This window comes from Dipodomys ordii, unplaced genomic scaffold, assembly GCF_000151885.1.
Source record: "Dipodomys ordii isolate 6190 unplaced genomic scaffold, Dord_2.0 Scaffold12, whole genome shotgun sequence".
Classification (NCBI taxonomy): domain Eukaryota; kingdom Metazoa; phylum Chordata; class Mammalia; order Rodentia; family Heteromyidae; genus Dipodomys; species Dipodomys ordii.
In genome coordinates this window covers 6,647,535-6,667,562 of record NW_012267228.1, presented here as the reverse complement: position 1 = coordinate 6,667,562, position 20,028 = coordinate 6,647,535, and the positions used below count along the sequence as shown (strand labels likewise).

Sequence of the window (20,028 nt, the reverse complement as noted above, 5' to 3'; positions counted from 1 at the left end):
CCCTTGACTGTCTCTGAAGACATGCTTTTTCATGTCTCCTGTTCATCAGATTGCTTGGAGGACATTCATCTTGTCCCACTAACGGGAGTAGGCCTTTTAAGGAAAGGAATTGCTTCTACTACTTTTTTTTTTTTTTAATGAAAAGCTAAATTGAAAAGCCTAGAAAATTGCCCTATGCTCATTGTAAAAAAACAAGATAGAAATGTCTGAAAACCCTGTGAAAAAAACAAGAAACAAGTAAAACAAAACAAAAAAAAAGACATCCAATTCAACTGTCCAACCACTGGTGAAATTTTGGTTCATGTAGTTGAGACATTTCTTTGTACATACAGCAATAACATCTATTTTATTTCTGAAAGATGGGACCATAAGCTGTTTTGATCAATTTTTTTATGGAACAGTCAGTATATTCACATTCCAAGCAAATGAGCGTTGATTGTATCATTTTAAGTAACTTTGTAGTTTCTATTTCTTTCTATGCATGCAGTATAATTAACTAGTCCTTTACTGAAAATGGAGACTAAGTTTTTGTAAGGATAGATAATACTTTCTTGAACATCTTTGTGCACATTTTGTACTGTGCAGTTATTTCTTAAAAGATTTTGAGATGATATGACTAGAATTAAAAAGATATTTATAACACATTATAAAATGCCCGACTCCTGACAGGGCACAGGTGGTTCCTTGGAATTCTAGCTATCTCGAAGGCTCAGATCTGAGGATCAAAGTTTGAACCAGCCTGATCAAAACAGTCCATGAGACTCTCTTCTTCTGTTAACAAGCAAAAAAAGCTGGACTAGAAGGGTGGTTCATATAGTAGAGTGCCAGCCCTGAGCAGAAGAACTGAGTGAGAACACAAGCCCTGAGTTTAAGCCTTGAAACTAGCATACACATATGAATATGCGTGCGTGCGTACGCACACAAGATTTCTTTCCAGAGCTTGCCTGATGACTTTGTCATCCATTTACCAAAGATACGCTCGGGCTACTATGCCTACTATGAGCTCCAAACAAACAAAAGTACAAGCAAACCTAATTAAACCCCAAAAACCCAATGTGTAAAACTCACTTCCTTAAGCTCTTGTTGCTACTCTCAGTTTTGAAGCTTCTTAGAATGTGACAGGATAAAATGATATATTGTCTTAATTTGTGTACATTGTAAACCGAGAAGATTGACTGCCCAATTGATATGCTAATGAGCTGTTTATACTTCATTATGAAATTACTGATTTGTGTCCTTTTCACACTTTCATTTCTATTATTCATGCCTTTCTTATTGATTTGTGGGGTTCATTAGATGTATGGATTAATAATCATTTTTAAAAATTTCCTTTTTATTTTTAAATAGTTGTACAAAGAGACTCATAATCTTTCATGTTGTGTTTTGCTCTTTTTTCTTGAGACTGTTTTCTGTCAGGTTTGCTCATGACCTGTGCACATGCATATACATTTGCCCTATAAAAGATGTGACACTTAGACTGTGCAATAAAATTTGTCCTTTTCCTTTGAAAATTGGAAGATCTTATACTCAGTTGCTTCAGAATGTTCTCATGCCACAAGATTAGTGCATATTTACACATAGTTTCTCCTAAGAACTTTATGATTTTATTTTTTGCTTTATTGAACCTTATGAAACTTCCTTTTTTATCATCACTGGTGAGAAGTGTTCCTTTACACTTACAAACTTGTACTCAGTTATTGGTGTTAAATATCCTTTTTAATAACAAGATAATGTTCTTATGTTTGGAAATACAGACAATAGCAATACTTTCAGAGTCACTATGAATTATTTTCTGCTACAAATACATCAGAATGTGACTTGTGCCACAGCTGTGTGCCCCTCAGTGTGTGTATTGTCCTGTGGTTGTGGTAAGAAGTTTGGCATAGGTTTCTACTTTGATTAGTTATATTATAGACAAGTGACTATTGACTAGCTAAATATTCCTGTTCTTGGAACCTTTCTTCCCTTTAGGAACTCCTATGTCCGGCTTAGACACCTGTGCACCAATACCTGGGTTCACAGCACAAATATTCCTATTGACAAGGAAGAGGAGAAGCCCGTAATGCTGAAGGTAAGTGCCAGCATGTGGCCACCTCCTCAAGGTTGCCTGCTCCCTAGTGGAAGGCCTCCTTTGACTACGAATAAGAGAATATGGAGTTGTAAAGTGCCCCCCCCCCCGCCATGATCCCTTCCCCTCTCCCCTCTCCCTTTTTGTAAGAACCTAGTCATGGCCAAACTCAAATGCAATGAAAGAATTTTCTCCAAGGGACATAGGTACAGCAAACTTGGGGCTTTTGAAATGCCCAGAACCTTTTATTTTAGTCCATGGTTTCTGCTCTAGTGATCGAGCAGCTGTCTGCATTTCATGTTTGCTTAACAGATGATTTTGGCTGGGAAATGTTGGCTCATGTCTTAAGGTACATCATATATCTTGTTGATTTGCCCCTAATTTTTCCTCCCCAATTTTCCCCTCTCTATTTTAGAGTATACCTGTGTTTCTCGAAAGTTCTCTGAATCCCTTTTTACCTTTTCTTCCTTCCTTTGCTTCCCATAGTCTCTATCTAGGTTTATAGAGCATAAACACATACGCATAGGATTTTTTTTCCTTTTTCACAAAATGGAAATATTCTTTTATATATTCGTTTTTGTTTGAGAAGGTTGTTGGTGTTTTTTTTTTTTTATTTTGTTCTATTTTCATGAACAGCATTACCAGGTTAATAGGAAAGTTGTATAAATGATTATATCATTACAATGACGTACCACACACACACACACATATATATCACATACATATATCACATTCCATATATACTTTTTGAATTATTAGAGATACTGTTTGTAAGAATCTTACTTATTACATATAACACTTGAAACCACAAAAATCACAGCAGTTCCCCCTTTTCTTTCCTCACTGGTTCCTACGGTACCAATTTCCAGACATAATGCCTGTTAACCATTTGGAATGCATCATTCCAGAGAGGGAGGGAGGGAGTGTGTGTGTGTGTGTGTGTGTGTGTGTGTGTGTACATATATATAGACATTCTTGTAAGTCTTTAAAAGTAGTTATACAAAGGAGTTACTGTTTAACAAGTCAGTTTGTGAACACAATGTGTCTTGATCGATGCCACCCCGTCAACATTCTCACTGGCTTCTCCCAACACAGCCCTTTCCTTATTTTTCTTAATTTTGTAGGAATCTTGAGGTTTTTTTTTTTTTTTTGGTCGGTCGTGGGGCTTGAACTCTGGGCCTGGGCGCTGTCCCTCAGCTCTTCAGCTCAAGGGGAGCGCTCTACCACTTGAGCTACAGCACCACTTCCGGTTTTCTGGTGTTTTATTGGAGATAGGAGTCTCACGGTCTCTCTTGCCCGGGCTGGCTTTGAACCGCGATCCTCAGATCTCAGCCTCCTGAGTAGCTAGAATTATAGGTGTGAGCCACCAGCACCCGGCGAGTTTTTTTTTTCCTTAACTGTACCCCCCCCCTCCATTGTTGGTCTCTGACTCCAAGAGAGCTCCATGTCCCATAACCTGTAAACAGAGTCAGTAATTATGCATGTCTCACACCATCCCTCCAAGCTTGTCCTAAAAGACCACTTGAATTTCAGATCGGCACCTCTCCCGTGAAGGAGGATAAGGAGGCCTTTGCCATTGTTCCTGTGTCTCCCGCTGAAGTTCGGGACCTGGACTTTGCCAATGATGCCAGCAAGGTGCTGGGCTCCATTGCCGGGAAGCTGGAGAAGGGCACCATCACCCAGAATGAAAGACGGTGAGAGCCCCCTGCATGTGTCCCCTGCCCCCACCGTCCCCCAGAGCTCTTCATCTATGCATTTGGGCAATGCGTTGCCGGGAGCACATGAGAGCACAGCTCCACAGCACTCTGTGAGGTAGTGGGTCTGAGCACTCACGGTGTCTTCCATGGGAGCTGTCCAGACATTGAATATTTCCCTTCCTGTGTCTCATACAGTTCTGGAATTACTTTAGTAAATGTTAGGAGTTAGAGATACTCTGGGAATACTTGATATGTTGTGGGGAGAGATCGTCCTGGATGGAAAATCCTGTGTGAAGTGTTTCCATCTTTGTAGTACTTGGCCTTAGTTGTGGATTTTTAGGAAACTGGAAAGAGTGGATCATGTCCTGCTTCCTTGGTTGGTCTGAAGGCTTCCAGGCCTGAAGGCTTCCAGTATGTTGAACATTGAATACTGTCTCTAATACTGTCTCTTTTTTCCTCCTAAGGTCTGTAACGAAGTTGCTGGAGGACTTGGTTTACTTTGTCACTGGTGGAACTAACTCTGGCCAGGACGTGCTTGAAGTTGTCTTCTCCAAGCCCAACAGAGAACGGCAGAAGCTGATGAGGGAGCAGAACATTCTCAAACAGGTGGGTAAGACATGATGTGGTGGGGGTGGACTGCGGGGTGGGGAATCCAAGAAATCACAGCTGCGCAAGGTATACAAGCCCTCCACACGGAAGCCTTGACAATGGTGTTTAGGAATGGAACTTCTCTTTTCAGAGTTGTAAGTTCACAGCAGAATCAAAGGTTAAGTACAGACAGTTCCCTTCCTTCTTTTCTACTGTCAAAATCCTGGACTGTAGCAGAACAGATGCTACATCAGTGAGTCGGGGTGGACAGATTAGCATAACCTGAAGTCCTTGTCTGCTCTTGGTCTGGGACACGCAGTTGGGTTTTGGTGAGTGTATATCATGACAAGGAGCTTGTGGTGGACAGAACCACTCCCTTCATGTTGGCCAGGAAGCAGACAACAGAACTTGTTTTTATAACAAGGAAGTTCTGAATCCAGCAGTGAAGGAGTCCATTCGTCAGGTCAGAGCTCTCACGAGCCACTCCCTCCCCCCTCAAGATGCTGCTGTATTGAGGACCAAGCTTTTCACACAGGAGCGTTGGAGGCACATTGAAGATCCAAACTATCCCAGCTCCAACTCAAACAGGTATAAAGAGGCACACAGTGACAGGCCCAGGGCAGAGGAAGCACGCAGAAATGCATCCAGTAGACCCTTGCCATCTGACAGTCCGTACTTCTGCAGAGACCACTGCTGAGGAAAACCCAGAATGTCCAGGATTTATTGCGTTCAGCACTGTGCTTATTCATTTTTCCCTCCCATAACATCACTCAACTCCTGCTAAAGACATGACACTATTCAACAAAGTTAAAGTTTGCACTTGAACCACATAAGCACTTCACAAACAGCCCTTTTTAGTTTGGGAAGATTACCATAACTTGTATCACAGTTTTGTCTTTTGAGAAGCACATTTTCACAGTTAAGGGCAGGAGATCACAGAACCATATAAATACAGCTATTGATAAAATGTATTTTATTTTATTTTTTACCACACTTGGTCAAAATCATGTGTCGTAAATCAAGGAATAAAAAACCATACAGTTCTCTGTAGCTGTTAAGAGATTTAGCTACAGTTCTTGCCTTTAAAAATTCTTGGCTTGGAAAGTTGGCTCAGTGGTAGAGTACTTGCCTCGCATGCATGAGGCCCTGGGATCAATTCCTCAGCACCAGATAAGCAGAAAAAAGCCGGAAGTGGCGCTGTGTAGGGCGCTAGCCTTGAGCTGAAGAACGGAGGGACAGCGCCCAGGCCCAGAGTTCAGCCCCCACGACTGACCAAACAACAACAACAACAACAAAAAATTCTTGGCTCTGCCAATGTTAAAAGAAACAAGGCCTACATTCTCCATGGGAAGTTGGCATTTGTGACTCCTATTTCCTGTTAGCCTATGATATTCAAAATTCATGTTTCAACAAGGTTTTAAGGCCAAGAATAAATTGTGTCCAGCTGTTTCATGCATTGAGTCCAAATTAGGGCTCGACCTTAATGTCTGGGCCCATTCCTACAAGAGCAGTCACTTTCAGGGCTGGAGTTCCATGACTCAGTGTGAGCACCTTCCCTGATCACTTTCTTCGGGTACTGTACACATGCAACTTGGTTACAATTATTACCTGCTTTCATCCTTACAATATCTTTGATATAAATAATATTCTTTGTATTTTAGTGGTAATTACACTGAAATTAACTTTGGCCATAATCTATACTAAGAAGGATTACATTTTTTTAATCTTAATAGGATTATAGTCCAGGAGACACCAAAATCTAGCAGTCTTGAGAAAGCGCACTGAGGTTGTACACTCTCAAATGTAAAGCTTGAGGCTCTTCGTGTGGCTTTTTTTGTAGCTTAAACTGCAGAGGTATTTGCCAGTTATAGGTGTTGGGAATTATGCTTACAATGGCCCAGGACAGCTGATCTGCAGGAAAGGGTTCAACAGAGTCTCAGGAAGCATGGGGGAATGTTTCCAAACCGTCAGGAAGGAGCTGGTCAGCAGTTTGCAAGGTCAGCATGTACCTGGCAAGGATGTGCACGTACTCAGCTCAGAAATCCCACAGTGGGCAAATCTGAAGACCCAGCTTAACAGAGGTTTCCTACTTTGAGCTAAAGGCCTCTGATGCACACTGCACGCTTTTCCTCCCTGGTGGAAGAGGTTCAGGGCTGTGGTTCCATGCTGGCATCCGTTCCATCCTGTCTGCTCTTACTTGGTGCTGAGCACCATTCTGGGGACCATTTAGGTCCACATGGGTGGGATCGGCAGGGACCCAGGCCCACCCAACTGACTGAAAGCAGGTTCATGCCAGTACTGTGTTTTGATAGTGATAATTTCCGGTGGACTCCAGCCACCTGTGTGGTGGTCTTTGCTCCTGATGGCGGCTGAGCCTGCAAGAGCCCCCCTTGATGGCAGTCTTGCTGTTCTCACAGATCTTCAAGTTGCTGCAGGCCCCCTTCACAGACTGTGGGGACGGCCCCATGCTGCGGCTGGAGGAGCTGGGGGACCAGCGGCATGCTCCCTTCAGACATATCTGTCGCCTCTGCTACAGAGTCCTGAGGCACTCACAGCAAGACTACAGGAAGAACCAGGTGTGTATCAGAGTGGACAGGAAGTTCACGAGCTTTGCTCCTCAGCTCTCAGTGTCAAATGAACAGCGCAAGGTTGAGTGTGCTCCTGAGAAGGAATCGCACGCTGGCGTGCAAGCCTGGGAGGAATACATACTAGACAACCCGTAAGGAAGATAACGAGAGAAACTCGCATACACAAATCTTAAGGGCCAGTAAGAAAAGTAAAGACTAAGAATTCTCCCATTACCGCAGCCACCTTTTTTATTTTCAAAATTGGTATTACATTACATTTTCCTTTTCTACCTCCTCGTACTAATGTTTGAATCAAGTCCTTGCTTTCACGGAGCAAGCAAACTGTCATTCTTTCTTGGGCAAGAAAATACCTTTGGTTTTGCTTTTTGTTCTTGTAGTTTTTTTGTTTGTTTTTATCGTCATTTTTTTTGAACATGGAACCTTAGATATACTCACAAGTGCTGGACTACTGAACTACATCCCTAGCCAGAGAACGATCTTTGAATAGAAATCAACAATTCATAAGAGGTTTCCTTGAGTTAAAAATTAATTTTGTGGGAATGTGATGTCTGATTCTAAAAGAGGGAAGCCTGAGATTAGTTCACATACTCCATTAAGTTTGGTGGATTGTCTTAGGTGTTCCTGATTTTTTCTGTTACTCACTGATTTTAAAGATGAATTTTTGCCCCAGAAAAAGAAAGCAAAACAAGTTTACATTATTCTGAATGTCCAGGTAGGTTTGATCTCTGTGTATTCAGCAGAGCAGTGGAGGAGGTACAATTAATAAATCCTCTTCGAAATAGCTTCATAATAGCTTCTGACCTTTTCAAAAACATAAGTCATCTAGATTAGAATTTGTCCTGTATGCTTAAAATATCCCCACGCACACATCTGGATCATTGCTTAATCACATTTTGGTGGCAGGCTGTGAGGTTGCATGCCAGCCTTGTCCTAGAGAGAGATAGACAACGGTCACTTGCCCCGTGGAGCTCTAGGCCTCCTTGGGGATGCTGTGCTTTCCGGTAGCTAACAAGGCTGTGCTGTCTTCTTGTCTTCCCTGGTGACTTTGCTCTACCTTGCAGGAGTACATAGCCAAGCAGTTTGGCTTCATGCAGAAGCAGATTGGCTATGATGTGCTGGCAGAAGACACTATCACGGCCCTGCTCCACAACAACCGGAAACTCCTGGAAAAGCACATCACCGCCGCAGAGATTGATACTTTCGTTAGTCTCGTGCGAAAGAACAGGGAGCCCAGGTGAGGTGCCCCTGGGGCCGATGGCAGTAAGACGCAGCAACTTGCTGGGCGCCGGTGGCTCACACCTGTCAGCCTAGCTACTCAGGAGGCTGAGATTGGAGAATCACGGTTCAAAGCCAGTCTGGGCAGGAAAGTCCCTGAGACTCTTATCTCCAATGAACCACCAGAAAACCAGAAGTGCCGCTGTGGCTCAAGTGGTCGAGTGCTTGCCTTGAGCTGAAGAGCTCAGGGACAGCACCCAGGCCCAGAGTTCAAGCTTCCACAACCACTGCCAACAAAAAAGATATAGTAGGACTGGGAATTTGGCTTAGTGGTAGAATGCCTGCCTAGCATGCATGAAGCCCTGGGTTCAATTCCTCAGTACCACCTGCACAGAAAAAGCGGGAAGTGATGCTGTGGCTCAAGTGGTAGAGGGTAGAGTGCTGGCCTTGAGCAAAAGAAGCTCAGGGACAGTGCCCAGGCCCTGAGTTCAAGTCCCAGGACTGGCAAAAAAAAAAAATACACACACACAAAAAGACTTAGTAACTTAGCTGATCCTGGCACTTTCCAGTAGGCTCACTGGCCTTGGGGCTGCAGTGTGTGGCAGACTTTGATTAGCAGGCCTCATATAGCTCTTTGATGAGTAGAGGCAAAAAGACAGTCTAGGAACACGGCTCCTCCCCTCTGCTGAACATGGTCAGCCACTTGACAATAATAAACCTCTGTGAAGTGCCTGGCACACACATGTGCCCAGGAAATGACAACTGCTGTGGGCATTTATTCATTCCTTCACTCACTCGCTTTCTAGAATGTGTTCCCTGATGTCATCATTAAGAGTCTTTAGCAGACCAAGTTGTCACTTGAGGGTTTGATCTTGAGCTAGTAAATTCTATGTACCTCATCTCTTCCTGCCCCCTCGCCCCCCACCTTCATGCCCTCCATGCATCTCCCTCTTCTCCTCTTCTCTTTAATGGCCAAAGCACTTCAGGTGGTGTGGGAAGCTGTTTGTAGCACAGTGTCCCGGGAGAGCTGATAGGGCTGCTGCAGCAATGACTGCTGCTGCCAGAATAAGTGGCCTTTCCTGGACTGCTCCCGCGCCAGGTGATGAGCCGAGGAATCAGTCATCTCAGCAGATCCCCCGGGCTGGTCCTCAGAAATCACGCTGGCTCTTTTCTGTGTATGAGAAACTGGAGCACAGATCCAAGTAACATTCCCATCGAACACATCTAGCTCCAGCCTGGCCCTGCGCGCTCACGGAGGCCCCATCTCTACCATGTCTTCCTCTTTGACCTTCCCTGCCCTGCCGTTCCCTCTTGGTTTTGGTCCTGTCACCTCTTCATCTGCCATCACTGCCAACTTCACTCTGTGCCTCTCTGGACCCTGGCATCAAAGCCTACAGTGTACCTGACCTGTGTCACCCAAGAGTATGGGCCTGTCTGCGTGGGGAAGAGTCAGACCTCTCTCTGCTTGCTCTACTGAAGATACCTGGTTCCCTTCCCCTCTCTGGTAGGTTCTTAGATTACCTCTCCGACCTCTGTGTGTCCATGAACAAGTCAATTCCAGTGACACAGGAGCTGATCTGTAAAGCCGTGCTGAATCCCACCAATGCGGACATCCTCATTGAGACCAAGTGAGTGGGCCTGGGAACAAGAGGAGGCTGGCAGCGAGGAAGGGGTTTACCCAGTGAGTGGGCCTGGGGCGGGGGAGAGGAAGCCATGGTGAAGAAAGGCTGTAGGTGGAAGATGTAGTGTTCAGTGATGTTGGTGCTTGCAGGTGATAAAACCTAAGCCCTGTGTTTCTGAAAGGGAAGCTACATTTCTTGGTCTTTTGTTTGTGGGTTTGTTTAAGGGGATGGGCCTTCTTACTTGGTAGCTCAAGCGGGCCTCAAACTTGCGATCCTCTTGCCTCCATTTCCAGGCTGCTAGGATTAGACCATGTGCCTCTATCCTGTCTTCGGGGAAGCTAGATTTCAGAGGATCTCAAAAGCTGCGTTCTCTCTCCTCGTCCTCTCTAGGTTGGTTCTTTCTCGTTTTGAATTTGAAGGTGTTTCAACCGGAGAAAATGCTCTGGAGGCTGGAGAAGATGAGGAAGAGGTGTGGCTATTTTGGAGGGACAGCGACAAAGAAATTCGTAGCAAGAGCGTCAGGGAATTGGCCCAGGATGCTAAAGAAGGACAAAAAGAAGACCGAGATGTTCTCAGCTACTACAGGTGAGCGAGAGGCCTGCCCCACAGGCTGGCCCTCCGGAATATACCTGATTCGTTGTGGGTCTTTATAAGGAATCCCATGGCGCCATTTGATAAGATTCTAACAACAACAAAAAAAGATGTGTTGTGTGAGTTTAGAATATAAAATTCCACTGATTCTTAGCCCACTGATATCTGGGTGTATCTGCGTCATGAAAGAAGGAGGGTCTGCAGCAGCCCCAGGTAGCGCTGCTTCATACATACTCAGATGGTTAAGAGTCACACTGCCAGCTGAGCACCAGTGGCTCATACACGTTGTTCTAATTACTCAGGATGCTGAGATCTGATCACAGTTTGAAGCCAGCTTGGGTGGGAAAGTCCAGGTCTGTGACACTCTTATCTCCAATTAACCACCAGAAAACCAGAAGTGGTGTCATGGCTCCAAGTAATAGAGTGCTAGCCTTGAATGAAGGAGTTCAGGGACAGTGCCTAGCCCTGACTTCAAGCCCCAGTGACTGACTAAAAAAAAAAAAAAAAGTTCAGGGACAGTATTCAGGCTCTTGAATCAAGTCCCTGGATTTGCATGTGTGTGCACACATGTACGCACACATACACACAAGTCAGACTGTTAGTTTCACACTGTGTGGGTTCAAATCCTGACCTTTTTCTTTATGAAGTTTTGACTTTGGTCAAGTTTGATTTTACATTCCAGCTTCCTTAGTTGCAAAATAGAGGTGAAAACACCAGTCTTCTATAACATTTACAGTCAGAGCTAGACAGTGTCTGCTGGTACATGCCTATTTCTGTTTTGTTAACCTGTTTTTGTTTTTTTCCGTTTGTACATACATCCATACAATTGGTACATACATTCATACAACGTATACTTGATACGGGTGAAACAACCCTAATCCGAAAGTCTGAAATTGAAACCCAAGACACTTGAGCCCTGACTCAGCGCTCAAACTGTTTCTGAATTTAGAACATTTGGAATTTTTAGAACAAGGATTCCTGAGTGGTGGACTATGCAAATATTCAAAAATTCTCTAACTTTGGTCCCGAGCATTTCCGCCGGGCAGTGCTCAGCCTCTCCTTGCGACTTTATTTCAACACTGAAGGATGTTTTTTCCCCTGGCTTCCACACACGGTGTAACTTCCCCCAGCTGCCTCGTACCCAGGGCGTTCAGTTGTTGACTTGGGCCCACCATGTGTCACCAGTCTGCCTCTCCCAGTAATCTCCTCCATCCCCAGTATCTTCCTGACCCCAGGTCTAAGACCTATTCCTTCTTCCCCCGAAGGGAAAGGATAGAAAAGGAAAGAGCAATGTGAACCCTTAGATTGTAGGGCAGTAAAGGGCAGTAAAATCACTGTTTCTAGCCTTTTTAAATAAAATGAACACAAGTTTGCAGTTAAAAATGTCTTGCCTTCTGTATTTTGGTCTCTTACCTGATATTCCTACAGATGGTGTTCATCCTTGCAGTTTTCTTGTGTTTTTCTATTCTGTCCCATGTCTATTCAGTCATAAAGCATATATATTTTGTATTCTTAAATCTTTATACAAATAGTGCCCTACACTCTTTAAAGTACCGCCGAAGAGATAGAACTAGATATCAATGTAAGGTCTTAACTATTTTTCTTCCTATTTTGTAAGATAAACAAGGGAAATTGGAATAGAAAGGACATAATTGCTCTAACACAGCTGGACACACGTGTGACTGTTGTCTGTCCACTTTTCTCTACAGCAGACACAATGTTTCCTCTAGCCCTGTTTGCATGTATTTAGTATAAAAGCTAAAATAAGTTATACAAGATTTGTTGCTAGGCCAGGAGCCGGTGGCTCATGCCTGTAATCCTAGCTATTCAGGAGGCTGTGATCTGAGGATCGCTGTTCAGAGCCAGCCCAGGCAGGAAAGTCTGTGAGACTCTTATCTCCAATTAACCACCAGAAAACTGGAAGTGGCGTTGTGACTCAAGTGGTAGAGCGCTCGCCTTGAACTGAAGAGCTGAGGGACAGCGCCCAGGCCCAGAGTTCAAGCCATGACTGACTTTAAAAAAAAAAAAAAAAAAATGGTGGTGCTGTGCAGGTTCAGATGGCCAAACATCACTACTGGAAAAGCTGGTGCCTCCTGGACCACCATGCACACTCCGCACATCCTGAATGATTTCTGGAGTGAGAACTTGACTACGATCGCTTTTCCTTTCCCAGGTATCAGCTGAACCTCTTTGCGAGGATGTGCCTGGACCGCCAGTACCTGGCCATCAATGAAATCTCAGGCCAGCTGGATGTGGATCTCATCCTTCGCTGCATGTCCGATGAGAACCTGCCCTATGACCTGAGGGCTTCCTTCTGCCGCCTCATGCTTCACATGCATGTGGACCGAGACCCCCAGGAACAGGTCACCCCTGTGAAATATGCCCGCCTCTGGTCGGAGATCCCCTCCGAGATCGCCATTGATGAGTAAGCCGACTGCTCCCTGTCACTACCTCATGACACTTTAAAGCTTCGCATTTACACTGTTCTGTAAGGCAGTAGGTAAACCATCCATGGTCTTGTGAAATCATACAACAATGATAAAGCTTTTCTTTTTCTTTAAGCTTAAAATACGTGGTTGGCAAGTATTTCATGCCTCAAGAAACTAAGAGTTGGCATCATTGCATTTTTTTCTTCCTGATTTTTTTTAACAATTCTACACATATTTGAGTTTTTCTTGTGCCAACATGGAGAAATATGAGTGAACAGGCTAGAAAAACCATTTCCCTGCTAATCATTAGGCGGGAGGGTGGTGGAGACAGGCAATTTGATAAAGAAGATAAATGACTAAGATGTATATGTACACATTAGGAAGGGAAAACGAAGTAGCATGCAGCTATGGCATTGTCTACTTCTGAGACTCCGTGCCCTGGCACAGCATCACTGAGAAGAACCTGATGTTCTGTTTCCCTGTCCCTCTCCTTTCAGCTACGACAGTAGCGGAGCATCCAAAGATGAGATTAAGGAGAGGTTTGCGCAAACCATGGAGTTTGTGGAGGAGTATTTGAGAGACGTGGTTTGTCAGAGGTTCCCTTTTTCTGATAAGGAGAAAAATAAGCTCACGTTCGAGGTAACGCATGATGATAGATCCGGGTGTTTTGTCTGCTTTCCTGTGGTCATTTTTTCTGTGTGGTTAAGAGGAAGTATTTTTGGTGGGTGGATTTTTATCAGGAGGCTCTAGTTTTATACTGAACTAAGAATTGAGCTCAGAATAAAATAGCACTGCTACCAGACGCTTGGCTTAGGAGCAGTTAGGCTCATAAAAGAAAATACACAGGGTGGACTGAATCATGGGAAATGATAAAATATTATGTATGCTCTGTTATTAAAAGTGACAGGAGAGAAACAGATTGTGCTTGGGATCTGCCACATATGAATCATTTGAGGACTGTCAGTCCTTACCACCTCTGGGTTGAATGTTTCTGAGGCCACATTGGCCTCCTTTTAGGAATTATATTCCTGAGGGTTGCAGTGTTGTTTATCTGCGTGTGCCCTTGTTAGGTATTATTGGGGTCACCCAGTGTTCTCCGTGGGAAGCTGTGCCTGTTAAGTGTTTAGGTCAAGTTTTTATTAACTGGTCACAAGAGCAGATGGTAGCTTTGCCGGCTTTTATGTCTCAATTTTTTTTCTTCCCCTGAAACAAAATGAAATTTGTATCAGAAATGGCAAGCTGCATCTATGCCTTTCCCTGCTCTATAGGAAGTCACCATCTGTTGTTTTATTATCTCGTCAATGTCAGGTCAGACAGAGGAATGCAGATGACTTAATACCGTCTTCTTTGTAAAACACAACAGGTTGTAAACTTAGCCAGGAATCTCATATACTTTGGTTTCTACAACTTCTCTGACCTCCTACGGTTAACCAAGATCCTCCTGGCCATATTAGATTGTGTGCATGTGACAACAATCTTCCCCATTACCAAGATTGTGAAAGGAGAAGAGAATAAAGGTAACAATGATGAGGAGAAGCTCAAGAGTGAGTATCTGATGGTAGAGAGACGCCCTCCTAGCCTTTCTCGTTAACTCTCGTGTCCTATCCGCCATGTGATATCCTGTCTTGTCCTTGCCTTTCCTTCCCACCTCTTCATTATGAATGCATCAGACAGAAAGAAAAGCTGAACACACAACTCCATAGACTCACAATACTCATGACATAGCGTCCATGATCATTAGCACTTGGCTGTCTTTCCCCTTGTCTGTGGGTCTGTGTGTATATTGTTATTGAGTCATTTGAAAGTTACCTAACAGTTTGAGTGTTTATCTTCTTTTTAAAAATGTCATTGTTGGGCTGGGATGTAACTCAGTGGCAAAGCACTTGCCTAGCAAGTTCAACGTCCTGGGTTTGATCCCCAGTACCAAAAAAGAAAAGACCAAAAAAAAAAATGTCACTGTGTCTGATGTTGATAAAAAGTCTTGATAATAATGTGCTTTATAATGTATAAAGTAAAATAAGGCTCAGGCTTATATTTTGGTATCTGGTTTTACTTTGTGAGAAGAAAACCTATCTTTATATGCTTATTTCCCCTGATGGTTTGAGTCAGAGTAGTAAGCGCCTAGTAGATAGGTATCTGTTGTTCTTTAATTTGTGCTGTGCAGCTAGAATAGAAAAAAAAGGTATTTTTCACCTCTCACTATTTGTGAAGTCCTGTGTTACGCCATTTTGAGTGTATTATGCCAGTGAATGCAGTCCTGGAGGTGCTTTTTGTGACGAGGCCGAGCCTTGAAGGTAATTTAGTGTACCTAAGAACAGGCAGCTGTCAGTAGCAGTACCAGAATCTGTGCCTTATCAACCCTTCTAATCCTTATTCCTGTGCATAATATCAAGCAATGATTGGTAGCCATTAAAACTTAGCAGGTGAATTAATACACAAAATAATTCCTTTGGGATAGTCAAAAACCCATATTGTTTCTGCTCCCTTCACAAGCCTGAAAGCTTTAATGGGTGTGACCTTTTCTGGTTCCTTGGGTCTGAGCGTGTTAACAGAATGGGGAAGTGTTAAATGTTGTCTTGACCTCGATGCTCTGAGCACTCTCAAGAGGGTCTGACCTGTGTCTGTGCTGTGCCCTTCCAGGCAGCAACGTGATGAGGTCTATTCACGGTGTCGGCGAGCTGATGACGCAGGTGGTGCTCCGGGGAGGAGGCTTTTTGCCTATGACTCCCATGGCTGCCGCCCCTGAAGGCAATGTGAAGCAGGCGGAGCCCGAGAAAGAGGACATCATGGTCATGGACACCAAGCTGAAGATCATTGAAATTCTCCAGGTAGGGGCCGGGGCGAGGCGGGCACTCATGCCGCACTGGTCACCTCCCTTCTGTCCTCTCTGAGAGAGAGCAAAGCTTTCTGGGGAAGAAAATCGTAGCAAAGGTTTTGGCTCATCTCTTCCTTTCATTTATGAACTGCCTTATCTTAATCCCTTTGCTGTCAACTCCTGCGCCTTCCTAAGGAGGCCTTGCCCCTTCTTCTACACCAGAGCTTCCTGTAGTTACCTGAGCTTTCCATCCTCATTGCCCTCCCTGCCTCGGTCCTTGCTGTCGTCTTTGCTTTGAATTCACTCGCCGTGTTCTCCAGGGGAGCTGAATCCCATGTCTGTAGTTCCTCGCTCAGTTCAGGTTCCATTGGCTTTGCAAAGTCTGCCCCTCCCCCCTTTCATTCATCACTTCTGGAGGTCATGTGGTCACAAGTCCCTGTAAGCCCTGAGGAGCCAGCAGTAGAGAAAGTTGTAGGGATGGGAGGCCGGGCGTTTTAAAGAGCAATGGTAAGAGCTGTTAAAATCTAAAGTGTCAGGATGGTTCAGGGGCAGGAAGGCCGAGATAATGCTTCCTGACTGGGGGAAGGTTTATTAGCAAAGGCCTCTTGTATAAGGTGACATGATCAGAGACTTAAATGAATAAGGAGCTGGCTATGTTGATTTCCAGAAGAGTCTCAGGTTAGAGGGACAGCAAATGCAGAGTTAGATTTGGGGGCAAGGTTGGAAACAGTGTGGGTTCAAAGGGAATGGGAGAAAATGAATATAATACTTTTGCACGTTAGACCAGTTAAAGCAGAAATTGCTGGACAAAACCTACAATGTAGCATGGAAGAATCTTTCCACTGAGGTGCAGAGAACTTTGCTAAGAAATAAATCACCTAGAGCAGAAGGAGAAGAGCACCACCTAGCGGAAACCTTCCCCATAGTCTCCGGCTCCCCACCAGACAACACAAGAACTTGACTCTCTTAGGATTATTCTCTGTCCTATTTCTTTACACAATTGGTTCTATTTTCCATGCAAAAATGCTGTGACCTCACAGAGACATATGGCAAAAATGAACCCTCAGCAGTGGTTTCCTACCCAACTTCCCACTCCTCTAGGTATCTTTACAGCCAGTTCACCAAAAAGTGCTATAAGCATTCACTCTGCTTGCCATCTCGGACTCCTTTAACCCTTTCAAGTTGACACCTAGATGTAGCCATCACCATTCTGCATAGTGCTGATTTTGAGACTTGGGAAGAAACCATAGATTCAATAGTCAGGTCAGCCATGTGTTCTAGTCTGGAAAAAGTGAAGCAAGGAGAGAAGAAGGAAGGAAGGAAGGAAGGAAGGGAAAGAAAAGAGAAGAAGGGAGGAAGGGAGAGAGGGTCCTTAAATGGTGCCATCTGGTTGCTGTGTCTGTGGCCCTGGTAACGCTGGTAGGGATAGTGACTCGGCTGGACTATAGAAGGAAAGAATCAGAAGCCCAGGGCCGTGCCTAAATCAGAACAGACAGCAAGAAGCATATTGAAAACATTAAACCAAGCTCATTCACAGTTGTAAACTAAATTTCTTTTTGTCAGGTCTAAATTTAAAGCAGTCAGCTTCATTCCTTGAGCCAACTTGTGTTGGGTACGTGTAGGCATTTAATCCTTGCTGAAATGAAGTTTTATTTCTTGGAGGGTGGGACAGAGAGCGAGTAATGCCCTATTCCCATTGTTAATTGGCAAACTACTGAAGTTGACACTAGAGCTGAAGGTGCTGTGGGCTGGCTTGATAGGCCCCCACGGAAGTCTGCTGGCATTAAAATGACTGTTGAAATCTAAGCCAAATATTTGGCTCAGTTGGTGCTTAATGTAATTGATGCAGCTGATACCAGGCCTCACCAGAGTGCAGTGGCTTGGTTTGGCAAAGCGTCAAAGGTGGTATGTTAATGTAACCAATCTGTTTCCATTTCCACTTGAATCTTCAGTTTATTTTGAATGTGAGATTGGATTATAGGATCTCCTGCCTCCTGTGTATATTTAAACGAGAGTTTGATGAAAGCAATTCCCAGACTTCAGAAACGTCCTCCGGAAATAGCAGCCAAGAAGGGCCAAGTAGTGTACCAGGTTAGTGAGTGCAGAATGGAATTGCAGTCATGGAGTGGGGCCTGGGTATAAAGAAAACTGGGGAACCCAAATAGCCTTCCAGGGGTGTGAAGCATCCGACTGCCCATGAGCCTTCTGTGACCTGCAAAACCATTTGGCACATGACGGGACAGGCACATAAACTTCTCATTGGCTGCCCACTGCCTGGCTACTTGTGTTGATAATGCTGTGTGGTTCCTAGTGATGTTATAAATACCCAAATGGCCTTCGGCAGGAAACGAGGCTCTCCACCTGAAAATAGTAAAAGGTGAATGAGTTTTGTGTTTTGTTTTGTTTTTTTGTTGGCCATGGGGCTTGAACTCTGGGCCTGGGCACTATCCTTGAGCTCTTCAGCTCAAGGTAAATACAACTTGAGCCACAGTTCCACTTCCCATTTTCTGGAAGATAAGAGTCTCACGGACTTTCCTGCCTGGGATGGCTTTGAACTGTGATCCTCAGATCTCAGCCTCCTGAGTAGCTAGAATTGCAGGCATGAGCCATCGGTGCCCAGCTAGTGAATATGTTTTGAGGATAATTGTATTTTATTTTTCTTAATTTTTTAAGAGTTATTATAAAGGTGATGATAGAGGGGTTACAGGTACATAAGTCAGGTAATGAGTACATTTCTTTTTGGATAGTATGGCTCTTCCATCACTATCTTAGTTTTTGCCTCCCGTTCCCACCCACAAATTGTATAGTTCATTTTCAACATAGTGTCTAGTGAGTACCACTGCTGGGTTACTGTATTTTAAGGACAGGATCTTGAGACTTGGGGCAGGAGAAGATTGGGACAATTGTAGATTGCTGCCAGGAGAGATCTTACTGCCTCATGTCTTGGATACTTAAACGGCCGAGGTTTCTAGTATTGTGGTTACCCACAAAGTCCCCATGAAAACAAGCAAAATGACAAAGACTCTCCAGGAGACTTCATTGTCCATGAGCAACTTTTTACTCATGCTGGAAGTTTCTTCCTCCCTAGAAAATAGTGGAGAAGGGCAAGAGGAAGGGTAATGGTAGAATTAACCCCTCTACAGAGCCCCAGACTTCGTCCGAACGAAGTTGTCACTGTCTTTAGGAAGGGGAAAAATGGTGGGAGGGTGGGACATGGAATGGCATCACCTGGCTACGCAGGCCTGGAGCCTTGCTGTGTGTGGTTCTGGAGGACTTGGGGCTAGCCCCGCAGCTTCGCCCTGACAAGACTTGGAGCGCATTCACCACGGCTTGTTTTCAGGCCTTGCCGTATTAAAGCTATGTTCTCTCACTTTTCAGGTGCTCTAGACTTTGAACACATTGAAGAACAAGCGGAAGGCATCTTTGGAGGGAGGAAAGTTTACTTTCAGTCACTGTTTTGTAAGGGGTTCTGTGATGTAGGAGTGGCTCTTCTAGAATTTTCTAAGGCTTCTCCTTGACCTTATTAGCAACTCTTCAGCTCGGGGGCTCAGGTGGTGTGGCTGCCTTCTTTGGAGCGGACTTTGGGGCTTGTCTCCGATGGCTGAATGTGGTGCGTGCGTGCGTGCGTGCGTGTGTGTGTGTATTTCCTGCCCAGATCAGGAAGGATTGAAAGATGTAGCTCAGGATTACAAGGTTATTTTTTAAGTAGTGAGGAAATAGGGACAAAAGAAAGAAATGGGAGGCAGGAGGCAAAAAAACCCAGTTAAGTAGCATCTTACCCTTCTTACCTGGTAGGCTGCAGTTTATCCTTTATCCCTGCACTCTTTACAAGCTATGAAAAGAAGAAAACACAGTTTTCTTTTTGTTTGTCCTTCCTAGTAGGCACCCCTCTTTAAAATGTCACAGTCCTCAACTTTAACTTATACTATCATTATTATGATTATTGTGAACTCCAGTACCTATAAACATAAAACTTGGTATGACTACTCTATAGTGCTTATAATTAATGTGCTTGGCTTGATTATCTACTCTATCTTCCGCCCAAAGAAAGTCAAGAAATTGAAGCTGAAAGCATTGATTTCCTCTCACACTCCCAGGGTTGAGTAGGGCTAAGCCAGATGGTTCTTCTGGTTTTGTGTTAGTTGTGCAGGTCTCATGAGGTTGTTTCTGGAGTTCATTCACACATCCAAGTTGTTTTACCCCCCTTTCTGGCACCTGTGTAGGATGTTTGCAAGGTTTGAATCTCATTACCCTCTGCCCTCATAGATAGCTTAGCTTCTTTGCAGCCTGGTGACTTAATTCTAAAAGCAGATGCTCCAAAATGACAAGTCACAAGGGTGCAAGCAGTAGTTACGCCCTGCTTGCATTGTCTTTACCAATGTGCTGTTGGCCAAAGCAGTTCTTCATGAGGGGAA

At 44.3% G+C, this 20,028-nt stretch overlaps 1 protein-coding gene across 6 annotated transcripts in view; it reads left to right on the top strand.

The window, feature by feature from the left end:
• Positions 1-20,028, top strand: part of Itpr1 (inositol 1,4,5-trisphosphate receptor, type 1) — a 296,948-nt gene that overhangs the window by 128,224 nt on the left and 148,696 nt on the right. For 3 of the 6 annotated variants that reach the window (XM_013010462.1, XM_013010458.1, XM_013010461.1), the window contains 13 exons: positions 1,972-2,071; positions 3,602-3,762; positions 4,230-4,371; positions 6,771-6,929; positions 8,003-8,175; positions 9,665-9,784; positions 10,169-10,363; positions 12,543-12,794; positions 13,296-13,437; positions 14,162-14,315; positions 15,439-15,626; positions 17,566-17,704; positions 18,992-19,046. In XM_013010462.1, the coding sequence (XP_012865916.1) occupies positions 1,972-2,071; positions 3,602-3,762; positions 4,230-4,371; positions 6,771-6,929; positions 8,003-8,175; positions 9,665-9,784; positions 10,169-10,363; positions 12,543-12,794; positions 13,296-13,437; positions 14,162-14,315; positions 15,439-15,626; positions 17,566-17,704; positions 18,992-19,046 (1,980 nt within the window). Of the gene's footprint in view, positions 1-1,971; positions 2,072-3,601; positions 3,763-4,229; positions 4,372-6,770; positions 6,930-8,002; positions 8,176-9,664; positions 9,785-10,168; positions 10,364-12,542; positions 12,795-13,295; positions 13,438-14,161; positions 14,343-15,438; positions 15,627-17,565; positions 17,705-18,991; positions 19,047-20,028 lie in introns of all 6 variants that reach the window. The other 3 variants (XM_013010460.1, XM_013010459.1, XM_013010456.1) reach the window with 1 other exon arrangement.